The sequence below is a fragment of the Sorex araneus genome, chromosome X (assembly GCF_027595985.1).
Source record: "Sorex araneus isolate mSorAra2 chromosome X, mSorAra2.pri, whole genome shotgun sequence".
Classification (NCBI taxonomy): Eukaryota; Metazoa; Chordata; class Mammalia; order Eulipotyphla; family Soricidae; genus Sorex; species Sorex araneus.
This window is the reverse complement of record NC_073313.1, coordinates 359,871,091-359,895,666: the sequence shown is the minus strand read 5'-3', so window position 1 is coordinate 359,895,666 and position 24,576 is coordinate 359,871,091. Positions and strand designations below refer to the sequence as shown.

General features: G+C 52.6%; 1 protein-coding gene across 5 annotated transcripts in view; it reads left to right on the top strand.

The window, feature by feature from the left end:
- The window catches only part of DTNB (dystrobrevin beta), a 242,437-nt gene that overhangs the window by 165,988 nt on the left and 51,873 nt on the right, over positions 1–24,576 (top strand). For all 5 annotated transcript variants that reach the window (XM_055121023.1, XM_055121021.1, XM_055121020.1 and 2 more), the window contains one exon: positions 20,624–20,701. In XM_055121023.1, the coding sequence (XP_054976998.1) occupies positions 20,624–20,701 (78 nt within the window). The remainder of the gene's footprint in view (positions 1–20,623; positions 20,702–24,576) is intronic.

Here is a 24,576-nt window from a genome sequence, read left to right as displayed (position 1 = left end):
TCTGCACTCAGAGATCACTCCTGGCCATGCTCAGGGGCCACATGGCATGCCGGGAATTAAACCTGGCTTGCCCATATGCCAGGCGAGTGCCCGACCCACTGTGTTACTGCTCCAGCCCCAGCCATCGGTAGCTTCTAAGCACTGCAGGGTGGGGCCCAACCCTCCCCTGCTTCCCAGCAAAAGCCCAGACAGCATGCCCATGAAAATCAGAGCTAGTGAGGGTTGGTTTTGTTTTGTTTTGTTTTTTTAACTCCGTAGAGAGGCACACAGCTCAGTATTAGTGGTATATTCTTGAAAGCCAAGAAAGGCGAGAGCCTCATGCCTGAGGCCCGTGTCTCAGCGTTCCGAGGACGGGAGCAGAGGCGTCTCCTGTCTGCAGAGAGAGCGGGAAGCCGTGGGGCCGGAGCGATGGGACAGCGGGGAGTGCGCTCGCCTTACAGGCAGCTGACCTGGGTTCCATCCCCGACGTCCCATATGGTCCCCTGAGCACCTCCAGGCGTGATTCCCGGGTGCAGCCAAGAAACCGCTGAGCGCCACCACCACTGCTGCCGGGGTGTGGCCCAGAAAACAAAAGAAGAAAGAAAACTCGAAGCTGCAGCCCTGGGGAGCATGTGGAGTCAGGCCCCTGAGGAACCCGAGTTTCCTCGAAGCAGGGGCTCCCCTGGGTGCGGTGAGGTCATTGTTCCCAGATGAACAGGCTGGGCCACAGCCTCTTTCTGTTCCCTGTTGCCCTCAGCACCTCACAGGGCCCTCAGGTTCCCCAGGAAATGGCAGGTGAAAAGCGTTGTTCTAGAACATTCCCCGTCATGTTGTCCCAGGACAGTCAGCTGTGGCCCAGGAGCAGCACAGTCCGGTCTCGGAGGGTCCGTGCGGGCCCAGGAGCCCAGGTCTCCCCTATTGGGGCGCTCGCCTGCCTCTTTCCCCTTGGGTGTGTTTTTATTATACTAGTAGGTTTGCCATGGGGGCGGGGTGCACCTGCTGTGTGTTCACATCAGGAAGGTAGATTTCCGGGGCGGGGGGCACTGGATGAATTCTTCCCTGGAAACAGGGCAGTGGGCTAAAAGGCCCGGGACCCTCAGCTCGTGCCTGGGCAGTGAGGGCGTAGAGGAAGACATTTGTCCAGCCTTAGGAGACATGGAGACAGAATGTTGGTGACCGCACCCATCGGGGACATGTAAAACCCTGTGGGGGCCAGTACCCGGGGACGGGGACGGCAGAAACAAGGACCAGGAGTGGTGGCAGGCAGGGGAGGCAGTTAGGAAGGAGAAGGGACCAGAATGACAATAATAGTTGGAAATGACCACTCTGGACAAGAACTGACTGTTGGAAGGAGGTAAATGGACAAACGTGATAACCTTTGCCAACAGGGGGAGGGGGGAGAGGGAGAGAGAGACAGAGAGAGGAGAGGGAGGGAGGGAGGGAGGGAGGGAGGGAGGGAGAGGAAGAGGGAGAGAGTGTCTGCCATGGAGGCAGGTGGGGAGGGAAGCTGGGGACACTGGTGGTATTGCAGGCCAGTCCCAGAGGGCCAGGGTCCATGTGGCAGCGGGAGCTTGATGTACGCTGTGCACCGAGCACTTCACCTCGAGGTCCAGCGGACACTGGTGAAGGGACGGGTGTTGCAACATTGTTTGCCTGAGTCCCAGTCAAGAACAACTTGCTTAGGATTTGGCTTTCGTGAGATATACAATGTATCTCATGGTATATGTCACAGTGTATCCAATGGTCAGGAGACCAGATGTTGGTGGTCGGATGGGGACTCGAGGGTCGCACTTAGGCCCTGAGGCAGAGCTGCGTGAGCCAGGGTGGGCGCCCAGAGCCCCCGGCTGCCAGAGCTGGCTGCCTGTGAGGGGGAGACCCACAGGGATCATATGTGTGGGAGGCGGGGCCTGGCGGTCCCGGGGGTCTCGTTGTGCTGGAGGGTGACCCCGGTGCCCGTGGTTCCAGGTCTGTCTGTCGCTCTCCAGTGCAGAGTCCAGGAGCCCTTCTCAGCGCGGCGCCTGGGGACACTGTTGTCCCCTCCCTCGGCCCCATTTGCTAGGTTCTCCTTAACTCCTCCTCAGCCGAACAAGAAAGCAGGGCCTGGAGCCAGAGTTCAGCATGTGGACACTTGCCTTGCACGTAGCCAGCCTGCGTTCAATCCCCACACCCCTCCCACAGCCCGGCCAGGCTTGATCCCGAGCACAGAGCCAGGAGGAGTGCTCACAGAGCCTGAGCACCGCCCCCAACCAAAATTAATATTTTAGGGGCTGGAGTGATAGCACAGCAGGTAGGGCGTTTGCCTTGCACGCGGCCGACCCGGGTTCGATTCCCAGCATCCCATATGGTCCCCTGAGCAACGCCAGGGGTGATTCCTGAGTGCAAAGCCAGGAGTAACCCCGTGCATTGCTGGGTGTGACCCCAAAAAAATTTTTAAAAATTAATATTTTAAAATATTATTAAAATATCAATAATATTGAAATATAAATGATACTTAAACCATTATTTTAAAATACATTTTCAAGTATTTTATTTTAAAATAATAATATTTTTTATTTTTTTTTATTTTATTTTTTTTTTTTTTTGCTTTTTTGGGTCACACCCGGCGATGCACAGGAGTTACTCCTGGTTCTACACTCAGGAATTACTCCTGGCGGTGCTCAGGGGACCATATGGGATGCTGGGATTCGAACCCGGGTCGACCACGTGCAAGGCAAACGCCCTACCCGCTGTGCTATCGCTCCAGCCCCAAAATAATAATATTTTTTAAATACACACAAAACGAGGAATGAAGGCCTGCTGCTCTCGGCTAGACGGGAGTGGCGCCAGCGCTGTGGGTCTTCGGGAGGAGATGGAGGGGCATTGGCGGGAGAATGGCCCCCGAGTCCCCACACCATGGCCAGAGAAGGCTTCCCTACGGGAGCTGCGGGGCAGTGCTCCCAGTGCTCCCTCCCCCTCCTCTCTGCCACTGTCCTTGGCTGCGCCCAGCTGCCCCAGGACCCCTGCGAACGTGCCCCTGCTCCCTAATAGACTGTCCTCGCCTCCCTGCTCCTCCCAGGGTGCTCGAACGCTCCGTATCACGGGGCAGCTCGGTTTCCTTAGCGACAGCAGCAGGGGACGCCCGGGAGGCCAGGGCCAGAGCACTGGCGAGAGCTGGGAAGGTCTCGAGCGTTTCCGTGCCTCTGTGCCGTGGCTGCTGTCTGGCGGCGCCCCAGGGGGGCAGGGGGAGGCGGGGACGGGCTGTGCTGGTGTCTGACAGGAAGCTGGAGCCCAGGGACGCAGGCAGCTGGTTCGTAAAACGGGCAGCTGCTCTCCTCAAGGGCCCTGGCCATGCAGTTGTAACCATATGCGCGTGCCAGCCTGCCTGCCCCGATCACGTGGCCGTTTCCATGGTCCGCAGACAGATTTCAGTAGCGCCCACGTGGCCAGCAGGGAGGCTAGCGCTGAATCACGGCTGCACGCCTGTGTTCCCGGCGCTGAGCTATTGGAGGTGTCTCCATGTCTCGCCCCGCAAGAATCCCAGCAGGGGGCCTCCCTGTGAAGCGACAGTAGCCCCCCAGGTTTCTAACGAACAAGAGGGCAGGGAAGGACTCGCCCTGGAAACGGCCTTTGAGGTCCGCGAGCTCGCCCCTTGGCCTGGGGGTCTGCTTGGCGAGGGACACCCCAGCCCGCTGTTTTGTTTTGCTGCTCAGTAAACGCGGCGTTGAGCGAGCAGCGCTGGGGAGCGCGGGGCTGGCTCTCGCCGGCGTCCAGGGTGGGAGGCGGACACGGCGTCTGGCCATGCGGCGTGAGCGGGTTTGCAATCGGCCTTTGCTCCCCAGGAAGAATTTTGCGCCACATCTGACGGCACACGTGGCTGTGCATAAGCGAACCCGTGGCAGCACGCTTAGGTCACGGGTGCCTTTGGAAACTCAGACTCTTCCTGGTGGCTGATGAATTGTAAATGACCCATCCTCTGAGGCACTCGGCAGGGAAAGCGCAGGGGTGATGCATATTTATGCTACCAATGTCCTGTGACTGGTCTTTGTTCTATATTGGGGGTCCCACTCAAGGGCATCTCCTGGCTCGATGCTCAGGGGTCACGCCTGGCAGGACCCCGGGGGGAAACTGTGCCAGCTGGGGATTGATTCGTTTGGCTCTTAACACGGTTTTCCAAGAAGCAGTTTTGTTCGCTGAGCACGGGCAGATACTACAGAACACGGTCAAATGACAGGAGAGGCCCCTCTGTGCAGGGAAGGATGTTAAGAGCAGAAAGTGCCATTGCTTGGGGACAAGGCCTGTTACCTGAGCCAGGTGCACCTGGGGGCGGGCCAGCGGGGCCAGATGGCTTCTCGCTGAGCTTTCTTTGCACTAGCTTTCTCCCCCTGCGGGTCTGTGTGAGGGCTCGGGGGCCAGCGACGGAGAGGAGACAAAGCCAGTTCATCCTGGGGCGCCATCTTTGGTGCCCGTGGGATTGGGTGGCCCGTGGCCCGTTCATGGCCGCTGGCCCTTGTCCTGGGAAGGCAGCAATTGTAACTTAGGGGGTTCATATGCTCTGCAGCTTCCTTTCTTTATGGAAGCAGCGCCCTCTCCTTCGGAGCACTGGGCCCCTGCGTCCCGCCTGTGCCAGGCTGAGTGTGGCCCTCTGCCGGGCAGGGCACACGGCTAGTACTGTCGGCCTCCGGACTCTCCCGCCTTCTCTGAGCTTGCTTGTCAGTGGGGCGGCGGCCTGCATCGTAGAGCTGGTGTATCGTCTTAGTTTGAAGTGATCTGGGGGGTTGGAGAGATAGTACAGTGTGTAGAGCACTTGCCTTGCACACGGCTGACCCAGGTTTGATCCCCAGCATCCCCGATGGTCCCCCAAGCACTGCCAGGTATGATTCCTGGGGGCAGAGCCGGACGTAACCAACCGCTGAGCATCTCCGAGTGTGTGGCCCAAGAATCAAAGCAAAGCTAAACAAAAGAAGTGATCTGGGTGGTACATGGCTGGGCTCTCAGCAGGCCCGAATCAAGATGTAGCAGGTCTTCACCAGCTTCATCGTGAAGTGGACGATGGTCTCTGCTGAGGTCAGGCCGGATGCCAAACCCCCGTGAGGGGCAGAGACGGTCCAGGAGTTAAGGTGCTTGCCTGCCTTCCTGCCCACCCCAGTTCGAATTCCCAGCACTGCAGGGTCACATCTGAGCACAGAGCCAAGACCAGCCCCTGAGCACTGCCAGGTGTGGCCCCAAAAACAAGATAAAATTTCCGAACTCCCATTGACCTGAGATGACATCTTACCCTCTTCGCGTTTTTTTTAATTTTTTAATTTTTTTTTTTTTTTTGCTTTTTTGGGTCACACCTGGTGATGCTCAGGGGTTACTCCTGGCTCATGCACTCAGGAATTAGTCCTGGCGGTGCTCGGGGAACCATATGGGATGCTGGGAATCGACCTGGGTTGGCCACGTGCAAGGCAAATACCCTATCCGCTGTGCTATCACTCCAGCCCCCGGTGTTTTTTTATTTTTAATTTAATCTCCATGAATTATAAAGTTACAACGTTATTCACAATTAGGTTTCAGATTTAGACTGTTCCGGCACCCATCCGCTCACCGGTGTCCACTTCCCTCCTCCGACATCCCCCGTTTCCCTCCCAGCACCCCGAGCCTTCCTCTCTGACAGACCCTTTTCCTTTGCCTTTATTCCTTTCAGGCACTGCAGTTTGCAGTACTGGGAAGGTTTTATGCATGTCACTTTAGCACCCAGCCCTCACCCAGAGTGACCACACCCCCTATCACTGTCATCGTGGTCGCTTCCCTGAGCTGTCCTCCCTACCCCCTCATCGGCAAGATTCCTACTAAGGACCAGTCTCTTGGACTTTGTCTCTTTGATCTCCAGGTATCAGCTCAGAAGGGCTTTCTGAAGCCCCTTTTCTGATAAGATTAGCAAGAAAGAAGGGCCAGGGAGGTGGTTGAAAGGGCAGGATCAGCGCACACACCTTGCACCTGTGAGGCCCAGGGTTCTATTCCTGACAACATAGTCTCCCTCTGGGATCATCCTGACGACCCCAAGCACACAGGCCCAGACCCTGAGCCAAGGACCCTCCCTCTGCTGGGCCACTCCCCGAAGCCAGCACCACCGTGTGTGGTCCTTATGAAAGAGAAAAAGCAAAGAGAAAAAGAGAAGCGTGAGAGAGAACGAGACCTCTTGTGGTCTGGGGAACCCGCCCAGGACAGGAAGCATGGAAGGCCGGAGGTGTCTGTAGTGTGTGTGTGTGTGTGTGTGTGTGTGTGTGTGTGTGTGTGTGTGTGTGTGTGTGTGTGTGTGTGTGTGTGTGTGTGTGTGTGTGGTTTTGTCTTTAAGGTGCTGGGGAGAGTCCAGGTCCCATGCCAGACATGCCCTCTCGCACTGAGCCACATCCCTGGCCTGGAATGGGGTTTGAAGTTTGTTGTGAGGCTTGATGAAGCCGGCTGCGCAGCCTTACAGATGGGGGAATTTGATCAAAGGGATGATGAAGATCACTTCGGAAGCACTAGCAGTGTTCAGGATTAAAGGCAACACTGCTGGCTATAAACCAAGCTTGAAGCAGCTATTTTAAATGATTCTGTAATTCACGTGGAGCACCGTCGTGGGGAATTAAGAGAAGAAATCAAGCAAGGGGTCCAGAGCGAGAGTTCAAAGGGCTGGAGCACAGATTTTTCACAGGAGAGGGCCCAGGTTTAGATCCCTGGCCCCAGGGGCCCCCGAGTACCACCGGGTGTAGCCCCCCGCCCCCACCAAGCACCTCTAGATGTGGCCCCCAAACAAACAAAAGGATCTAGAGCACAGGAAAGCACAGGACAGAAGAAAACCTTCCCCCTTTTATGTTAACATTAATTAATAGACCTGAACTCTGGAGGAGAAAAAAAAAAAACCCACATGAAAGATGGAGTCAGGCAGTTTCCTGCTTCGTGATGCATTTGGAGGGTCCAGTGGAATAAGAAGGAAGAAGGACAGATACCGGTGACCTCACTCATCTGTGGTGTGGGGATGAAACAAGGGACCGGCCTTCTCCATCATTGAGTAACCTTTGCCCTGGGGTTACAGCAGCAGGGGCTGAAAGGGAAAGCCCACTGGAGGGGCCACAAGAACAGGAGCGGAGGTCTGGGGCATTTGGGCAGTGGTGAGAATGCACTGAAACCAAACCAAAACATCGAAACCAAAACCATGTCCGGGAACACCAATATAAATTGGTTCCCTTAACTACAATAATAATGGGGGGAAACTTTTTTTCTTTTCGACTTTATTTAAACACTGGTGTACGAGGTTGTTCATAATACGGCCATCTCAGGCATCCAGTGTTCCAACCCCAATGCCGCCACCACTGTGACCTTCACTCCACAGTTGTCCCGTTTCCTGACCCTCCTACCCGGCCCGCCCTCTTGGCAGGCCCAGACACACTCACTTCATAATGCTTGTTCCAACACAAAGGCAGCAAACAGAGGGACCAAAACTGAGTAAAAGAAAGTTGGTGAGAATTGTTCTGTCTCACAGTGGGGTTTTAGAGTCTTTGAGAATTTACTGAGCTGGTTGTTGCTAGTTGAGCCTTTTATTAAGCTTAGGGCGTCCCTGCCACTTTCCCATCTAATTTGCCGTGTTCCTACCGGGCTGTCAGTACTGTGTTACATGGAGGTGTTGCGTGGCCACATATGCAGCTGCACACGCCAGGGGCTCCAGGACCTAAGAATTTCATCTGCTTGGCATCTCTGCAGAGATTAGTTGTGGAACCGTGAAATTGGACAGTGTGTGTGGTGGCAGCCCCCCACCTCCAGGGCACCCCAGTTTTTAGCCCCCGAATGAGTGTACCCGTGAGCTTCCTCAGCTTGATTTGGCGTCTCTTCTGAGATGAGAAGACTGTGAAGCGGAGCCGTTATTTATGTGGCTATGGGATATGGGTCTAGGGGAGAGGGTCCTTTGTAATTAAAAAATATCCCCTTGTGGCCACGTCAGAGACGTCTGTAGAGGTGACCGAGTTGCAGGACTGTAACCTTCGTGAAGACAACTCCAGAGTTGATGAGCACTCGGGAGTACCCCTAGAAACCAGGGCAGGTGGGAAGAGCGTCCCTTTGAGGGACCAACTGGGGAGGATCTCCCCCACCCTCACACTCAGAGCTGGCTTGCTCTCACCCCTTTACTCGTGCAGTTCTCAGGGTGGGGGTTGGAGGGCACTCGGCCGTGCTGGCCATCAAATTAGGACTGGCCACATACTAGGCAAAATGCCTTACTCCTTGTGCCCTCTTTGCAGTCCCAACATTTTGTTTATTTGGGGGGCACACGCCGTGTCACTCAGGGCTTACTCCTGGCTCTGTGCTCAGGGATCACTCCTGGCAGGCTCAGGGGTCCATACGAGATGTTAGGGATTGAACCCGGGTTGACCCCCATGCAAGGTAAATACTCTACCCACTGTGCTCCAACCTGTAGTCCCAACAGTTTTGAATGTGTGCATCTGTGTGTGTGTGTGTGTGTGTGTGTGTGTGTGTGTGTGTGTTTGTGGGGAGGGGGGATGTAAGCAGCATTAGTGTACTTTAACACCCTTATTTAGTGAGTCCTGTCTGGATAATGTTTCCCCTAACTCTAAGTCATCTCAGAAAGCCAAAACAAGTCATTAGTGTGGGGTCTGAGCGCAGCCATGAACCTCTCCTTGGCCCTCCACAGTCAGGCTGATCTCACAGATACGTGACTCCCTAAATGTCTGTTCTTGGGAGGGCTGAGATGAGGACCCCGCAAGATCTTGGAAAGTCAGGTCTGGTTTTCCAGAGCCAGAGCCCTGCCGTTCAAAGAGACGCCCTGTGTTGTCTGGGACAAAGCGCCCGAAATGGGAGGTGAGACCACCCGGGGAAGTGTGGCCGGAAGTGAGGCAGTGTTCAGAGGGCTTCTCTCTCTCTCATGTGGAATGTGAATAATGAAAGCGAAACAACTGGCCTGAAGCAGCAAAACTAACTTCTGGGCTTTCATCCACTGCGAAAAGTGCAGTGGATCCCAGAGGGAGCCGGAAGGGGGTGATGCGCCTCAGACACAGCAGCAGGCGGCGATGGGGGGGGAACCCCGACACCCCACTGCAGTCTAAGCCAGTGTCAGTCAGCGAACAGTGAACCTTCAAGTACAGGAACAAAAGGAAAAGTGCAGATACAGAGCCTGGGCTTCCTGCTGCCGGATGGGGGCGGGGGGCGGGGGGGTCGTAGAGGAAGGCAGGTGTGATCTGAAAGTCATCCTAATAAACCACACTGACTTCACAAGTTTTCCTGGGGCTCCTGGAAGTGGCCTGAGCTGAGGCAGGCGCTGTGAGCCCAGAGCTTGGCCATTGCGAGGCGGGGAGAGCCTGGCGCCCCCCACCACACCAGCCCACACCCTACTCCGGGGCTGGCGGTTTGACATTCCTGGGGAAGCGGGTTTACAAGAACCAGGGTCTTACATCCCCGTGTGGGTTTTAATGTGGAGACTAAACAGTCTTAAGTGGGTTTCGTAAAAGTGTGTTAATCAAAGGCAGCGGAGATGCTGTGTAGCTGGGATTAAGAATAGACCTGGGGGGGCGTGGGAGGCTGGAGCAATAGCACAGCGGGTAGGGTGTTTGCCTTGCACGAGGCCAACCTGGGTTCGATGCCCAGAATCCCATATGGTCCCCTGAGCACCGCCGGGGTAATTCCTGAGTGCAGAGCCAGGAGTAACCCCTGTGCATCGCCGGGTGTGACCCGAAAAGGAAAAAAAAAAAAGAATAGACCCAGGGGCTTCCTTGCCCCCGCCCACCGGGGCCTCTGCCAGGGTGGGGCTGCAGCCCATGGGCCCCCTCCCTCCGGCCCTCCCTCGGTGAAGTAGCAGGACCCCTGGCCTCTGTGGTGTGCTGTGAGGCGCCCTGGACGTGCTTTCTGGAAATGTGGCTTCTCTTTGGACTTCTGCTTTGGTTTATTGGGGGTGGCGGGGGACCATACCCACTGCTGCGTGGGGCCAGTCCTGGCTCAGAGCTGGGGTCCCCCCTGGTGGTGCTCGGGGGACCAGGCGGTGCTGAGGATGGAATCCAGGCCTCAAGGGTGCGAAGCCTCGGCTTGGCGTGTTGTGCCGTCTTCTATGGTTCGTAGATACACTTGCGGTTTTGGGGTTTTTTGTTGTTTTTTTTTTTAATAAATTAAAGACCATGCCATGTCATCTTCTTTAGTCTTTTCATCTTTTGTTGTTGTTGTTTGGGTTTTCTGTTTTGGGGGGCCACACCCAGTGATGCTCAGGGGATTTCTCCTGGCTCTAAACTCAGGAATTCTGGGGCTGGAGCGATAGCACAGTGGGTAGGGCATTTGCCTTGGACGCGGCCGACCCAGGTTCGAATCCCAGCACCCCATATGGTCCCCTGAGCACTGCCAGGAGTAATTCCTGAGTGCATGAGCCAGGAGTAACCCCTGTGCATTGCTGGGTGTGACCAAAAAAGCAAAAATAAATAAATAAATAAATACATAAATACATAAACTCAGGAATTCTTCTTAGCACTGCTCAGGGGACCCTCTGGGATGTCAGAGATCAAAACCAGGTGCCCTACCCGCTGTACTCTCTCTCTCTCTCTCTCTAGCCCCTTAATCATTTTTTTAAATCATTCTTAAATGTTACCATTTTATAATAAAAAATGATCTGTAGCTTTCGCACATCTCTTTAGCTTTTTATCATTAATACAGTTTTATGTCTGAGGGGCCAGAGCGATAGTCCAGCGGGTAGGGCACCTGTCTTGTTCACAGTCAACCCGGGTTCAACCCCCACATCCCGTCTGGTTCCCTGAGCACCCCCAGGAGTGATTCCTGAGTGCAGATCCAGGGTGAGCCCTGAGAACTTCCAGGTGTGAAGTAAAAATAAATAGATAATTAATCCACTACTTTGGGGGCTAGAAAGATAATACAGTGGCTAGAGCACTTGCCTTGCACACATCTGACCCAAGTTTGATCCCCAGCATCCCCTAGGGTCCCCCATGCACCTCCAGGAGTGACTCCTGAGTGCAGAGCCAGGAATCAGCCCAGAGCACCGCCGGGTGTGGCCCCAAAACAGAAGCAAAACCATTTTTATGTTTTGAGTCATTTGTGTTTTCTCTCCTTAAAGATGTACTTTCAGGGACCAGAGCGGTAGTACAGAGGGTAAGACGCTAGCCTTGCACACAGCCAGCCAGGGTTCGATCTCTGGCATCCCATATCGTCCCCCAGACACCACCAGGAGTCATTCCTGAATGCGGAGCCAGGAGTAACCCCTGAGCATAAAATGATTTTTAGCTTTCGCACATCTCTTTAGCTTTTTATCATTAATACAGTTTAGCTTTTTATCATTAATACGGGTGTGACCCAAAAAGAAAAAAAAAAAGGACGTATTTTCAGTGTGCCTGTTTCTCCAATTGAAGCCATAATGATTCTGTCGTGAACACTGTGCAGCCCTTCTTGCTAGGTCAGATTTGCTGAAATACTCCGATTTGCACTTGTAGCTCTGTGGTACTTTCAAATAATTCAGGAGGGTTGGTTCTACCGAGCACTCGCACCCTTGGCTGGGGCGCCGCTGGAGGTGGCACCTGTCGTGGCAGCGAGCAGCAGGATCAGGCGCTCTTGGCGACCGAGCTGACAGGACAGCCCCTCTGCCACCAGCTGTCCCCAGTGCTCTAAATCGGTCTCTTCCTCCCTGATTGCTTTTATTCTTCTTATTTAGGGGTTTTGTTTATTTGCATTTGGTGCTCAGGGCTTACCCCGGGCTGTGCCTTGGCGGTCCCGATGGGGTGCCAAAGATCAGACTCTGGCAGCGCATGCAGGGCTCTACCTGTTTGTACTGGCCCTATGGCCGCTGTTCTTTTTGTTTCTTGTTTGTTTGGGACCAGCCCCAGCGGTACTCAGGGATCACTCCTGGCTCTGCGTTCAGGGATCACTCCTGTTGGGGCTCAGGGGGCCATCTAGGGTACCCGAGGTCAAAGTTGAGTCTGCCTGGGGCTGGAGCCATAGCACAGCGGGGAGAGTGTTTGCCTTGCATGCGGCCGACCCAGGTTCGATTCCCAGCATCCCATAGAGTCCCCTGAGCACCGCCATGGGTAGTTCTTGAGTGCAGAGCCAGGAGTAACCCCTGTGCATCACCGGGTGTGACCCAAAAAGCAAAAAAAAAAAAAAAAAAAAATTGAGTCAGCCATGTGCAAAGCTAGCTCCTCACCCCTGTCCTGTCGCTCCTTCCCCCTACATAATTTCTTTTATTACCTTTGAGTTTACAAAATCCTCTCTACCCATATAACCCTATGCTTTCTCCCCTTTTGGGTGATTAAGTATTTCCATGTCACTTTCTTATACCCTGGAAATATCATTTTGTCGTGGGGGCTGGGGCAGATCTCATTGTGTTCTCAAAAAGGCAACAGCACTCAGTCTAGCCTGGATCCAGCACTTACTAAATATTGTAACTTCTGATTACAGTACTATCACGATCACGATATCCCGTTAATCACCGATTTCTCAGGCGGGCTCAGTAACATCTCATTTCGTCCTTTCCCTGAGATCTTAGAAGTCTATCTCGACTCGGCCCTCCTAACAATGTTGCACTGGGGGCTCTTCAGGGTCAGGGGAATGAGATCCAGCTTGTTACTGGATTTTGCATATGAATACTCCATGGGAAGCTTGCAAGGCTGTCCCATGTGGACAGGAAACTCTCAGAGAATTGCCAGTTTCTCCCAGAGGGAGCTTCTGAGAGCTTGCTTTTAAGTCTCTCTGGATGTTGGCTGTTGATGGGATTACACACACCTGGGTTCCTCTGCCGATACCTTCATGCATAAGGCTTGTCCGAATGTGTGGAGAGGGGCGTCCAGCATGGCTGCATCTAGGTTCCGGTGGTCTTCCGGTGGGATGATGTAATCCCATCAACGGCCAACATCCAGAGAGACTTAAAAGCAAGCTCTCAGAAGAGAGTGATGCAGAGAGTCTCTTGCCCACACGCCTGGCTGTCTTCCCCAGGGCTCCTTGGAGGGGATGGGGTCCAGCTTCCCTCCCCACCCCGAGCAGAGCTCCCGGCAGCCAAAGACCACCGGAACCTAGCTACAGTACTATAACAGCATAATATTGTCTCTTCTGATTTTTCTTCACCACAAGATATAGGTTTTCATCCTTTTTTGAGGGGGGGGCAGGCGTCCCTTGCAGCTAGTATGGCATGCACCACTTTGCAGAGATGCAACAAAATTTGACAACTCAAAAAAAAAAAGAGAAATCCACAGTTCCGTAGAATGAGTCCTGGCAGAATTTATGGGCTTGATGAGTTATTCATCATCTATTCTTTGCTCTCGAAGCCTGAAGAGATTCTTTAGTAATTTTCATTTCAAGTTCGTCCACATTCCAAAGCGCCCACCGGAATGGAGGAGTCTGGGAACGAACATAAAATGATTTGTACCCACAAGTTAAATTTTTACTTCAGAAAAGGAGTGCTTTTTCAAAGACACTGTGTTTTGGTGGTTGTTTTTTTAAAGCTGCTGGTTGTGTCTAACCGGTAATCAGGGGCTCCGTTCCTTAGTCTAAGCTGGTGGTTTTCAAGTGCCGGCCCACGGGACGCTGTGTGCCCACGTCCAGCTGTGAAAGGCTGGAAAGCACCAACCGCCGCCGCTGTTCACGGGCATTTACCGGAGTTCTCTCTCCTGCACCTAAAAGTCGCCACTTCACAGCCACCAGTAAACAGCTTCTGTTTATCCTGCTCATCTTTTCGAACTCAGCCTTCATTTTCCTGTTTCCAGCTGCTTTCCCAGTATTTCCTACGTGTCACTAATAGTACCTGAAGGGGCTGGAGCAATAGCAAGCGGGTAGGGTAGGGCGTTTGCCTTGCACGCGGCTGACCCGGGGTTGGATTCCCAGCATCCCATATGGTCCCCTGAGCATCGCCAGGGATAATTCCTGAGTGCAGAGCCAGGAGTGGCCCCTGAGCATCACCGGTGTGACCCAAAAAGAAGAAAAAAAAACCCAAAAAAATAATAGTACCTGAAAACCTAGTCGTTTCAGAACTGAGGCCGGAGGAGACTGCAGGATGGGAGCTTGCCTTGCACGCGGCTGCCCTGACACGGTTCCCTGAGCCCTAGCAGGAGTGATCCCTGAGTGCAGTCAGGAGGAACCCTGAGTCCTGCTGGGTGTGTCCCCAAAACAAACACACAGTTTCAAGAAGAGAAACAAAAAGGGGTGGGGGCAGGGAGAGTTCAGAGGGCTGAAGCACTTGCTTTGCATGCAGGAGCCCCTGTTCAGCCCTTGGCAGTTGTATGAAAGGGGACAAGGCTTCCCCCTCCCCTTCACAATCCCTGGCACAGTCCAGTCCCTGGTTGAGTGCCCAGCATCCCTCTATGGTTCCCCGAGCACACTGCCAGGTGGTCCTAAATCTTCCCCACCTGGAAAAAGGGACGCTCTTTCACTGTTGGTGGGAATGCCAACTGGTCCAGCCTTTCTGGAAAACAATACGCACAGTCCTTCAAAAACTAGAAATTGAGTTCCCATATGACCCCGCAATACCACTTCTGGGAATATATCCCGAGACTGCAAAAAAGCACAGTCTAAATGACATCTGTACCTATATGTTCATTGCAGCACTGTTCACAATAGCCAAAATCTGGAAACAACCCAAGTGCCCTAGAACAGATGACTGGTTAAAGAAACTTTAGTATATCTACACAATGGGATACTATGCAGCTGTTAGGAGAGATGAAGTCATGAAATTTGCTTATAAATGGATAGACATGGAGAGTATCATGCTAACTGAAATGAGTCAGAAAAAGAGGGACAGACATAGAAGGACTGCACTCATTTGTGGCGTATAGAAGAACATCACATGAGGCTGATGCCCAAGGATAGTAGATACAAGGGCCAGGAGGATTGCCCCAACTGGAAGCCTGCTTCATGAGCAGGGGGAGAAGGCAGATAGAATAGAGAAGGGATGGCTCAGAAAATGATGGCTGGAGGGGCTGGAGTGATAGCACAGCGGTAGGGCATTTGCCTTGCACACAACTGACCCAGGTTCGATTCCCAGTATCCCATATGCCCCCCCCCCCCGGCACTGCCAGGAGTAATTCCTGAGTGCGTGAGCCAGGAGTAACTCCTGTGCAATGCTGGGTGTGACCCAAAAGCAAAAAAAAAAAGAAGAAGAAGAAGAAAGGAAATGATAGCTGGAGGAATCAGTCGAGATGGGAGATGTGTGTGCTGAAAGTAGACAATGGACCAAATGTGATGACCTCTCGGTGTCTGTGTTGCAAGCTATAATGCCCAAAAGTAGAGAGAGTATGGAGAATATTGTCTGCCATGGAGGCAGGGGGAGGGTGGGAAAAGGGGGGTATACCCAGGATATTGGTGGTGGGAAATGTGCACTGGTGGAGGGATGGGTGTTTGATCATTGTGTGATTGTAACCCAAACATGAAATCTTGTAACTATCTCACAGTGATTCAATTAAAAAAAAAAATCTGCCCCACCCCACTCCCAAAACACCCAGCAGTTTCAGAAGCACGTGACCTGCTAGTCCTTCCCTTCTCTTCACACTCGCCTCCACGGCCCAGTGCCAAATCCTCCTGGGACTGGGGCACTAGCCTCCCTCCCCGCCCAGGGACAGCCTCAGAGAACCCCAAGAGAACAGTCTCAGTTGTTCTTGCTCCTGCAGGTCGAGTCTGTCCCCACGTCTCACCTCTCGAGTCCTTTTTCTCGGTCTCAGCTGCTACTGTCCCATCTCAGTCTGGCAGTTGCGAAGTCCTCTTCACCCGTCTCCTTCCAGACCCGGCCACAGAATGCATTACTCTTTATCCGTGACTCCGAATTGCTTTCTGGACGCATAGTCCTGCTTACATCACTTTGCGTTGTGATGACTTGTGAGCATATTTGTCTCCATGAAAACACACACGCACCCATGGGAGACCCTTGAGATAGTCTTGCTTGTCTTTCTTGGGGTGGGTACCCAGTGAGAGTGCCTTTTCCCCCTTTGATGGAGACTGAACAAATTCTCTCCAAAGTCTTTTTTTTTTCTTTTTGGGTCACACCTGGCGATGCACAGGGGTTGTTCCTGGCTCTGCACTCAGGAATTACTCCTGGCGATGCTCAGGGGACCATATGGGATGCTGGGACTTGAACCCGGGTCAGCCGCGTGCAAGGCAAATGCCCTACCCACTATGCTATCATTCCAGCCCCTCCAAAGTCTTTTGATTGGTGAAGTATCCCCTACCTTTCATCTGCTTCTGTCTCCTCACTTTTGAAAAATAAAAGACACCCACAATCTGCCTCCGGGCACCATCTTAGCGCACCAACAGCCTTGGTCCAGAGACTACCAAAATGGATTAGTGTCCTACAGGGATGTCTCTGGGACCCAGCCATTTACAGTCTAGAATTCCAGAAGCACGCGGCCACTTGATATTCAAAATGCTCTCATGATATTCAAAATGTATCACTTGTATCACTTGTCATCCCATTGATCTTTAATTTGCTCGAGCGGACGCCAGTAACATCTCCATTTGTCCCTGTTGCGTGCTAGTGTAGCCCAATGATATCTGCTCACTCCAGGAACAGGGAGAGCCTCAAACCACTCATTCAGGGTTTTGACGAGGAAGTCTGACCATCTCGTTGGTGATGAGCAATGGAAAATAAACTAACACCTGCCCCTGGTAGGTAGGCTTGAATGGTGGTGGGTAAATCCAAGCAAAACATAATACCCAAAAGTAGAGAGGGAATATTGGGGAAATTGTTTGCCACAGAGGCGGGGTGAAGACTGGGATGGGGGGGGGGGCGGAATACTGGCGACACTGAGGATAGAAAGTGTGCACTGGTGAAGGGATGGGTGTTCAATCATTATATGGCTGAATCTCAAACATGAAAGCTTTGTATCTCTATCTCACGGTGATTCAATAAAATTTAAAAAAAAAAAAGAAAACGAAAAGAAATTGGCGTGTCTTATTAAAGAAGGAACCTCCCATTCGCCATGCCCAGTAACACGTGTGGCTAAGAGACTCAGGCCTTCATCACAGGCAGATCTAGATCATCCAGTTTCATGTCCAGTTTTTCAATGCAATTTCTTAGTTCAGGTTTTTTTTTTCTTTTTGGGTCACACCTGTCGATGCACAGAGGCTACTCCTGGCTCTGCACTCAGGAATTACTCCTGGCGGTGCTCAGGGGACCATATGGGATGCTGGGAATCGAACCCGGCTCAGCCACATGCAAGGCAAACGCCCTACCTGCTGTGCTATTGCTCCAGCCCCCACAGTTCAGGTTTTAAATGTTAAAAATACGAACAGGGGTCAGAGACTACAGCAGATACGGCGCTTGCCTTGCAGGCAGCTCACCTGGGCTCGATCCCTGGCATCCCGTATATATAGGTTCCCCAAGCACCACCAGGAGTGATTCCTGAATGCAGAGCTAGAAGTAACCCCTGAGCATGACCGGTATGGCCCCAAAACCAAAACCCAAAAAAGATGAACACAGCAATCTGATGGCGTGTATCACTGCTGCTGCTGTCCGAGTTTCTAACATAGAATCTCCTTCAGACCTTGATGCAGTCTTTTCATCTGTGTCTTCCAAGAACTGTGAAGAGGTTTTGCAGCCAGATTCCTCTCCAGTGCGTTCCATCCCCCAGCGCCGGCCCGACACGGCGGGTTGGTGCAGTGAGTTGTGGGTTTGGTGGCAGATCCCCCACTGAAGAGGCCTTTGATGTTCTCAAATGCCTCTTTCATCTTGGTTAATGATGAGACCCATTTCCCTAGGAAAACATGTTAAAAGTTCAAGGAGGGTGTGGAATTGAGGGACAGTTGTGATTAGTTTATAGCTTACGGTTTACTCCTTGATGTCTGGTCTGGGCGATTAGAGAGATGTTGCTTCGTGATAATCAGGGAGCCTGATTCGCGGTGATTGAGACTTTTGTGGCATCAGACCAAACAAAAGGCTACAAATCATGCAATTTTATCACAGGAATCCATGTATAAGGAATTGAAACCATTTTTTTTCTATTGTTTTTCTTGTGAGCATGTAAAAAGGAAATTGAAGGCAGAGGTCTTCAGTATTGAAATATATTAGGCAATTGCATGGGCTTTGAAAGCTGTATGAACATGTTCTTATCTTATTTTGGAAATAGTTGCTGATAATAATATATGAAAGAAGGACCAGAATATTTCTTGTGTCGCCCAGGATGAAAAGCTATAGTGTGGGATTTGATTCTTTTGTGGGAACTGTCTCATTGTTCCAGTTAGACAATTGATTTTTAAAGACTCAAAGGCGCAAACACATACATTTAAGCTAAAATTCAACAAATTTCTCATTCTGCTTTCATTATTAAAACTACAACAATTGTCTAATTATAGTTTGCCATAACCGCTAGCATCTACAGGCTTGAACATTTTGGAAGCAAAATTACATATTTGTCAGGAAGAGAGTAAGACAGTCAGCTTTTTAAAATGCAGAATTTAATTCTCATCTGGAAAAACGTATTGATTTTTGTTTTGTTTTGAAGTTTATTGATTTTATAATGTCACAGCCGGGGTCTTATCACAGAAAGGAAGGACTGTGTGTCAGGTAGCACGAGGCTGGACATGAGAGATGGGTCAGCTGACCAAAGGCAGGCTTTGCATGAGGCTCCTGACCCCCCAGCACTGCCAAAATGACCCATAAGCACAGAGCAAGGTGTAGCCCCTGAGCACCACTGGGCCTGACCCCAGATCCAAACTAATCGTCATTGTAATCATCAACAATAAAAATAATAAACAGGATGCTGCAGCTTAACATTCAAGGCTTGGGCTAGAGCGATAGTACAGCAGGTAGGGCACACGCAGTTGATCAAATTCGATCCCCAGCACCCCATATGGTCCCCCGAGCACCACTAGGAGTGATCCCTGAATACAGAACCACAAGTCAGCCCTGAGCACTACTGGGTGTAGCAAAAAAATTTAAAATAAGGGGCTGGAGCGATAGCACAGCGGGGAGGGTGTTTGCTTTGCACGCGGCCGGCCCAGGTTCGATTCCCAGCATCCTATATGGTCCCCTGAGCACCGCCTGGAGTAATTCCTGAGTGCATGAGCCAGGAGTAGCCCCTGTGCATCGCTGGGTATGACCCAAAAAGCAAAAAAATAAATTAATTAAAAAAAATAAAAACCCTAAAAAGCTCAAGGCCTAAATCTGTTCTGAGCAAATTACTTTCCATCTTTAATTCTTTTCGCTAAATTAAAAATGAAATTGACTTTTAAAATAGGTGATATAGATCCTGGAGCTATAATACTATGGGTAAGACTCTTGCCTTGCACACAGCCAACCCCAGTTCTATCCCTGGCACACTAAATAGTCCCCCAAGCCCGCCAGGAGTGATCCCTGAGCACAGAGCCAGCAGCAAGCCCTGAGCAACTCTGGATGTGACCCCAAAACTAACAAAATTAATTAAATTAAAAATAAATAAAATAAGGGGTGTCTTGATAGGCAGATGGAGAGAGAGAGAGAGAGAGAGAGAGAGAGAGAGAGAGAGAGAGATGGACTAGCTGGTCCATGATACATTAGTAGATGCTTCCCTCTTAGCCTTCCCTCTACGTTCCTTAGCTCTACCTGAACATTTTCCTCTTGGGCCTTTTGCTTGAAAGGACTTCTCACAAAACCCTCAAAAGAATGAAGATCGTAGGCGGGGTTGGTGGGGGTTCCTCTCGCCTGTCCCCAGGCTCTGTTGCGAATAACCTCTGCTGCAATACTTGACATCTCTCAGCTCTGAAAATAGGGCAAAACTAGGACACAGCTCCCAAGCTGCTGAATACTGAGAGTTGAATTCAGCTTTGCTTTTTCTGATTACGATGGACAAGGATCTCTGCAAAGTACATCTTTCAACTAAGAGAGGAAGTGAGCCATTTCCCAGGAGGAATATTTAACAGGGGTCATGTGGCTCAAGACACAAGACAGAGAGACCCTTTGTCCCATTGTTCTGAACCTGGTGGGGAGGGAGTATGAAGGGCTGAGGATGAACCAAAAGGCCAAAGGATATGTTCCTCCTTCTCATCGATTTGGAGTCATTCTTTCAAGATTCTTACAGCAAGAGACGTAAGCCACGGGGCCAGAAGGATCACCACTAAGGGCGGGTCATCCGAAATGCGTATCTTGGAAATTAAGTTCGGTGTAGGTTATTAGCGTGGGTGTTGTTCCACTAGAAGGCAGGCAAGCCAGATGTGAGGACAGATGGATAGACGGATGGAAGTAATGCTGACCACATCTTGTCAAAGCACGTGCCTTTGTACCCTGACCAAGGCCTTTGTCACACGGGCCCCCAGTACTGGGGAGTGCTGCCCAACCCTGAAATGCAGCTCAGCTAAGTGGCAGGATTCAAATTCTTGTCTCCGGAGACAACAGCAGTACTCACGGCAGCCCGCACAGCTCAGCCACCCGAGGGCTTTGTCGGAGAGGCTCCGGGTTGGTCTGACTACAGCTGGAGGTGTGGGGTGCTCTGTGGAATGGGATGCACCTTGCATGGGAGAAGCCCTCACTTCCCTCCACCCCCAACACCCAAAAACAAACACCCCACAACCCACACCCCAAATTTCCTTGAGGTGCCAAGTCTCAGCCGCTTCTGTACCCCCAGTGGCGTAGACCCAAGAAACCAAGGTGGGGTCTTGGGTGCTCCGTGCGCTGTCACGGCCCCCAGCCCCCACCCCGTCCCCGTGCCCAGTTGCTAATGATTCATCTAATGTCAACATCTTTGTCTTTCAGTCCTCCGCGCCCTCTGACCAACATGAACGAGACCGTGGGGAGCCACCTGTCCTCCGGGGCGCCCACCCCCACCAAAAGGTACGTGTGATTTGTGCTTCGCACCCCGGGCCAGGCGTCCACGGGCACAGAGGAGGGGGGGCGCCTGCGCCAGCTATCCAACCTGACCTTCCCGTGATACCGGGTTCTACTCTTGCCTTTCCCTTTTCTTCCTGCTTGCTCATAAATGGGGCCTCTGAAGCATCTGCTTTTGAGGGGTCCCTGCGAGGAAGCTCTCCACCTGTGACGGGGCTGGGGGCTTGGCACTGAAGACCGCGCGAGACACGCCAGCTGTTCATTTTCAATATTCAGCAATGTGTGGGTGACCTTGAGGTAACAGAATTGCATTTGCGTTCTCTTGAGTACTAAAGATCGTTTCCGGTTCCTGGTAAGACTGTGTATGTAAATTCAGTTCATCTCTTGTAAACATTCTCCTGAGTCACCCCGTATGATTCGTAAACATCTAGGTAGCGAAGCCCAGGTCCCTCTCTTAGTCCTACAAGGAGCTGCTCTTAGGGTCCTTCAGGGAACTAGGCCTGGGAGCTCTTTTATCCTCTTTCGGTAACGTGCTCTTCTCCACAGTTCTCCAAGGCAGGACTTAAAATAGCTATATAAATGGCGCACTTTCTATTTGATTTAAGCTGATCCGTGACCAGAGCAATGCAGAAACTCCCTCAAGGGCACAACCATTAAAGAATTCTTTTGAGCAGTCATCACTCAAAGAGGAAAAAAAAAAAAAGAAAACCAGCAAAGGCATGCCAGCCAGCTCCCGGCTTCCCCCGAAGCCGCTGCGCGCATCTACGCTGGGGTTTCGGGCTAACCCAGCGCAGTCCTGCCATCTGCCCACCGTGGTCTGACTTAATCCACAGTACTTTCGATCAGCTGCTCATTCTCATTCACTGAAACTCCTTGAGCAAAGCTTCCCTAATTTCACTGCTGAGAAGTACCTCAGCCACCGGTTTAAAATGCACGTTTCTGGGAGAGCAGAGAGGATGCAGGGGATAAAGCACTAGCTTGCACTTGGCCAACCCCTGTTTGATCCCTGGAACCTCCACCCCCCCACCCCCCCCACACACACACACACGCGCATACACACACACCTCTGGAAGTGGTTCTCGAGCACAAAGCCAGGAATAGTCTCTGGGCACCACCTGGGGTAGCTCCAAAGCAAAATAAAGATAAAAATGTCCATTCTTGGACCCCATTGCCCTTGTGACTCCTGCAGGCCTGCAAAACTGCCTAGGGAAGGGAACAGGCATTCCCAGTCATCCTCCTCCACCAAGCAGGCACGGGAAATCAGCCTTGATGGGGCCTGAGGAGTACCCAGGGGTCTGCCCAGCATGGAAGACTGAGAACCAATAACCAGAATGAATGAGGTCACAGCACCCTCCACAGGGAGACACCCTGACCTCCTCAGAGCTTCCAGCAAAGGGACAGACCAGCAGCCACTCAGACTCCGGAGCATGGATTTCTGCCACACTGGCTTCTCCACGAGGCTGCCAGCATGCGAATCCTATTTAGCCTGATGCAGCACCAGACTCTTTTTGTTTTGTTTTGGGGACATATCCAGTGGTGTTCAGGGCTTATTCCTGACACTGCATTCAAGGATCACGTGCTGGCAGGCTCAGGGTGCCGGGAATCGAACCCAGGTCAGCCGTGTGCAAGGCAAGTGCCTTACCCGCGGTACTAAACAAGATTCTTGTCTTCATTTTTGTAATCTGTAAAAATCAGGGCACCAAGAATATCTTCCCCAGAGGGAAATGCCAGCAAACGCTATCTCTCTTGAGCTGTTGATGTGTGGAAGTAGGGTTCTGTTTTTATTAGGAAGGAAATTAGTGGGTGAAGAGTGGGGGGAAAGGCAGAGTGATGGGAGGAAGAGAAAGCTGAAGAAAGCCAAGCAGTCGTACTAATATGAGACCTGAAAGTGAGTCCCTCACACGTCACTACACACCTTCATCCTCCATCCGGTCATTCTTCCCCACCGACCAGATAATCTCGCTGCACTTTCGGGCCTCGTCCTTGCTGCTTTGTGGGGTGTAGCACTCAGACCCTGAGTCCCACCCCGGCTATCAGCTCCCCCGGTTCCACCGCGCCACTAGCATCGCTGGGTGGACACAGGAAGGAGGTCAGCGTGTGACTTCCGGCTGGGCTGGCGCCGGTGCCAGTGGATCTCCAGTGTCCCCGAGTTCTCACGCTGTACACTGGCCGGTCACTGCGGACAGCTGGGCTCCTCAGCGACCGGTCACTCCTTCCACGTGCAGAAGCAAGGGACCGCAAGAGGCCTGGAAGGTGCTTTGAGTAGAGGGGACAGTCACCCCGGGAAAGATCGGCCTCAAATCTGATGCTGCGGTGGTGAGGCCAGGCTGCCCAGGCAGTGGGCCGTGGCATGGCCAGTGGCGGAACCATGCCTGCCATTTTTGAAAGCCGCCTCAGGCTCTCCGGCATCGCCTGGGCCATTGGACGGATTGACCAATCCATCAGACTTATTGACTTGGCATTTCTTTTCTGCAGTGCTGGGGGGGGGAGGGGACCCGGAGGCTCCCGCGCAGCCTCTGCCATCGAGCTGCATCCGTCTTGATTTGATTTATATTTTCCCGGGGCAGGGCTGTTGGGCTCTACTCAGCAGTGCTCCAGGGCTGCTCCCACAGTCGCTGGTGGCGGGGGTCATCCTGGACCATCCGACCAAGACCCTGCACATGTGCAGCACACGGGCTCCGGCTTGTTGGGCTCCCTCTAGCCCCTAAGAGCGTTTCAGCCAGTTGGGTAAAACTGCCGCCATCCTAGAGGCGAGCCCAGTGCCAGGGGCTCAGTGCACAGTGCTCGGCTCCTCTGCTGGGAGCTCGGGGCTCTGTTCCTTGCAGGTAGAGCAGGTGCCCGAGTGACAAGAAGCTGCACGCGCACCCAGCCCCTTTGCTGATGGTGCGGCCCTTCAGAATTCGGGGGGCGCTTCCTTTCTGTCCCGGGTGTGAGGAGGATGGAGCGCGTGGCCCCGTAACAGACAGCGCAGGGTCCCAGCGTGCTCCTCCTTCCTCCAGCGTGTCTCTGGAGCCTGAGGAAAGCGAGGGACGGAGGCGCAGAGCTGCCGGGGAGGGAGTCCCAGGGGACGGAGAGCTCCCGGCTAGGAGGACGAGATCTCCTGGCAGGAGCCCTCGGGCAGGGCCTGCGTCATAAACAGGCGAGGGGATTGAAGCGCCACACTGTCTGCCTGTCTCCTTTGGGGGCGACACGATGGTGACAGGGCTGTTCCAAGCGCTATGATCAAGGGTCACTCCCAGCTTGGGGCATCATGTGGAGCCTGGGATCAAACCCAGGCCTCCCGCATGCTCTCTCTCTCCCTCTCCCCTCTCTCCCTCTCTCTCCCTCCCTCTCCCTCTCCCTCTCCCCTCTCTCCCTCTCTCTCCCTCCCTCTCTCTCTCCCTCCCTCTCCCCTATCTGTCCCTACCTCTCTCTCTCCCTCTCCCCTCTCTCTCCCTCTCTCTCTCTTCCTCTCTCTCCCTCCCTCTCTTTCTCTTCCCTCTCTCCCTCTCTATCTCTCTTCCTCTCTCTCCCTCCCTCTTTCTCTTCCCTCTCTCCCTCTCTATCTCTCTCTTCCTCTCTCTCTCCCTCCCTCTTTCTCTTCCCTTTCTCTCCCTTTCCCCTCTCTCTCTCTACCTCTCTATCCCTCTCCCCTCTATCTCTCCCTCTCCCCTATCTCTCCCTCTTTCTCTCTCTCTATCTCTCTCTCTTCCTCCCTCTCTCTTTCTCTTCCCTCTCTCTCTCCCTCTCCTCCCCCGCTCCCTCCTTCTCTCTGTCTCCCCATCTCCCTCTATTAAATGCGTTCTCAGGTCTCAGTTATGTGTGAACACAATCCCTGCCAGTGCTGTGGGAATTTCTCGTAACTGAGGCAGTAACCAACACCTTCAGTAGAAGACCTTTTG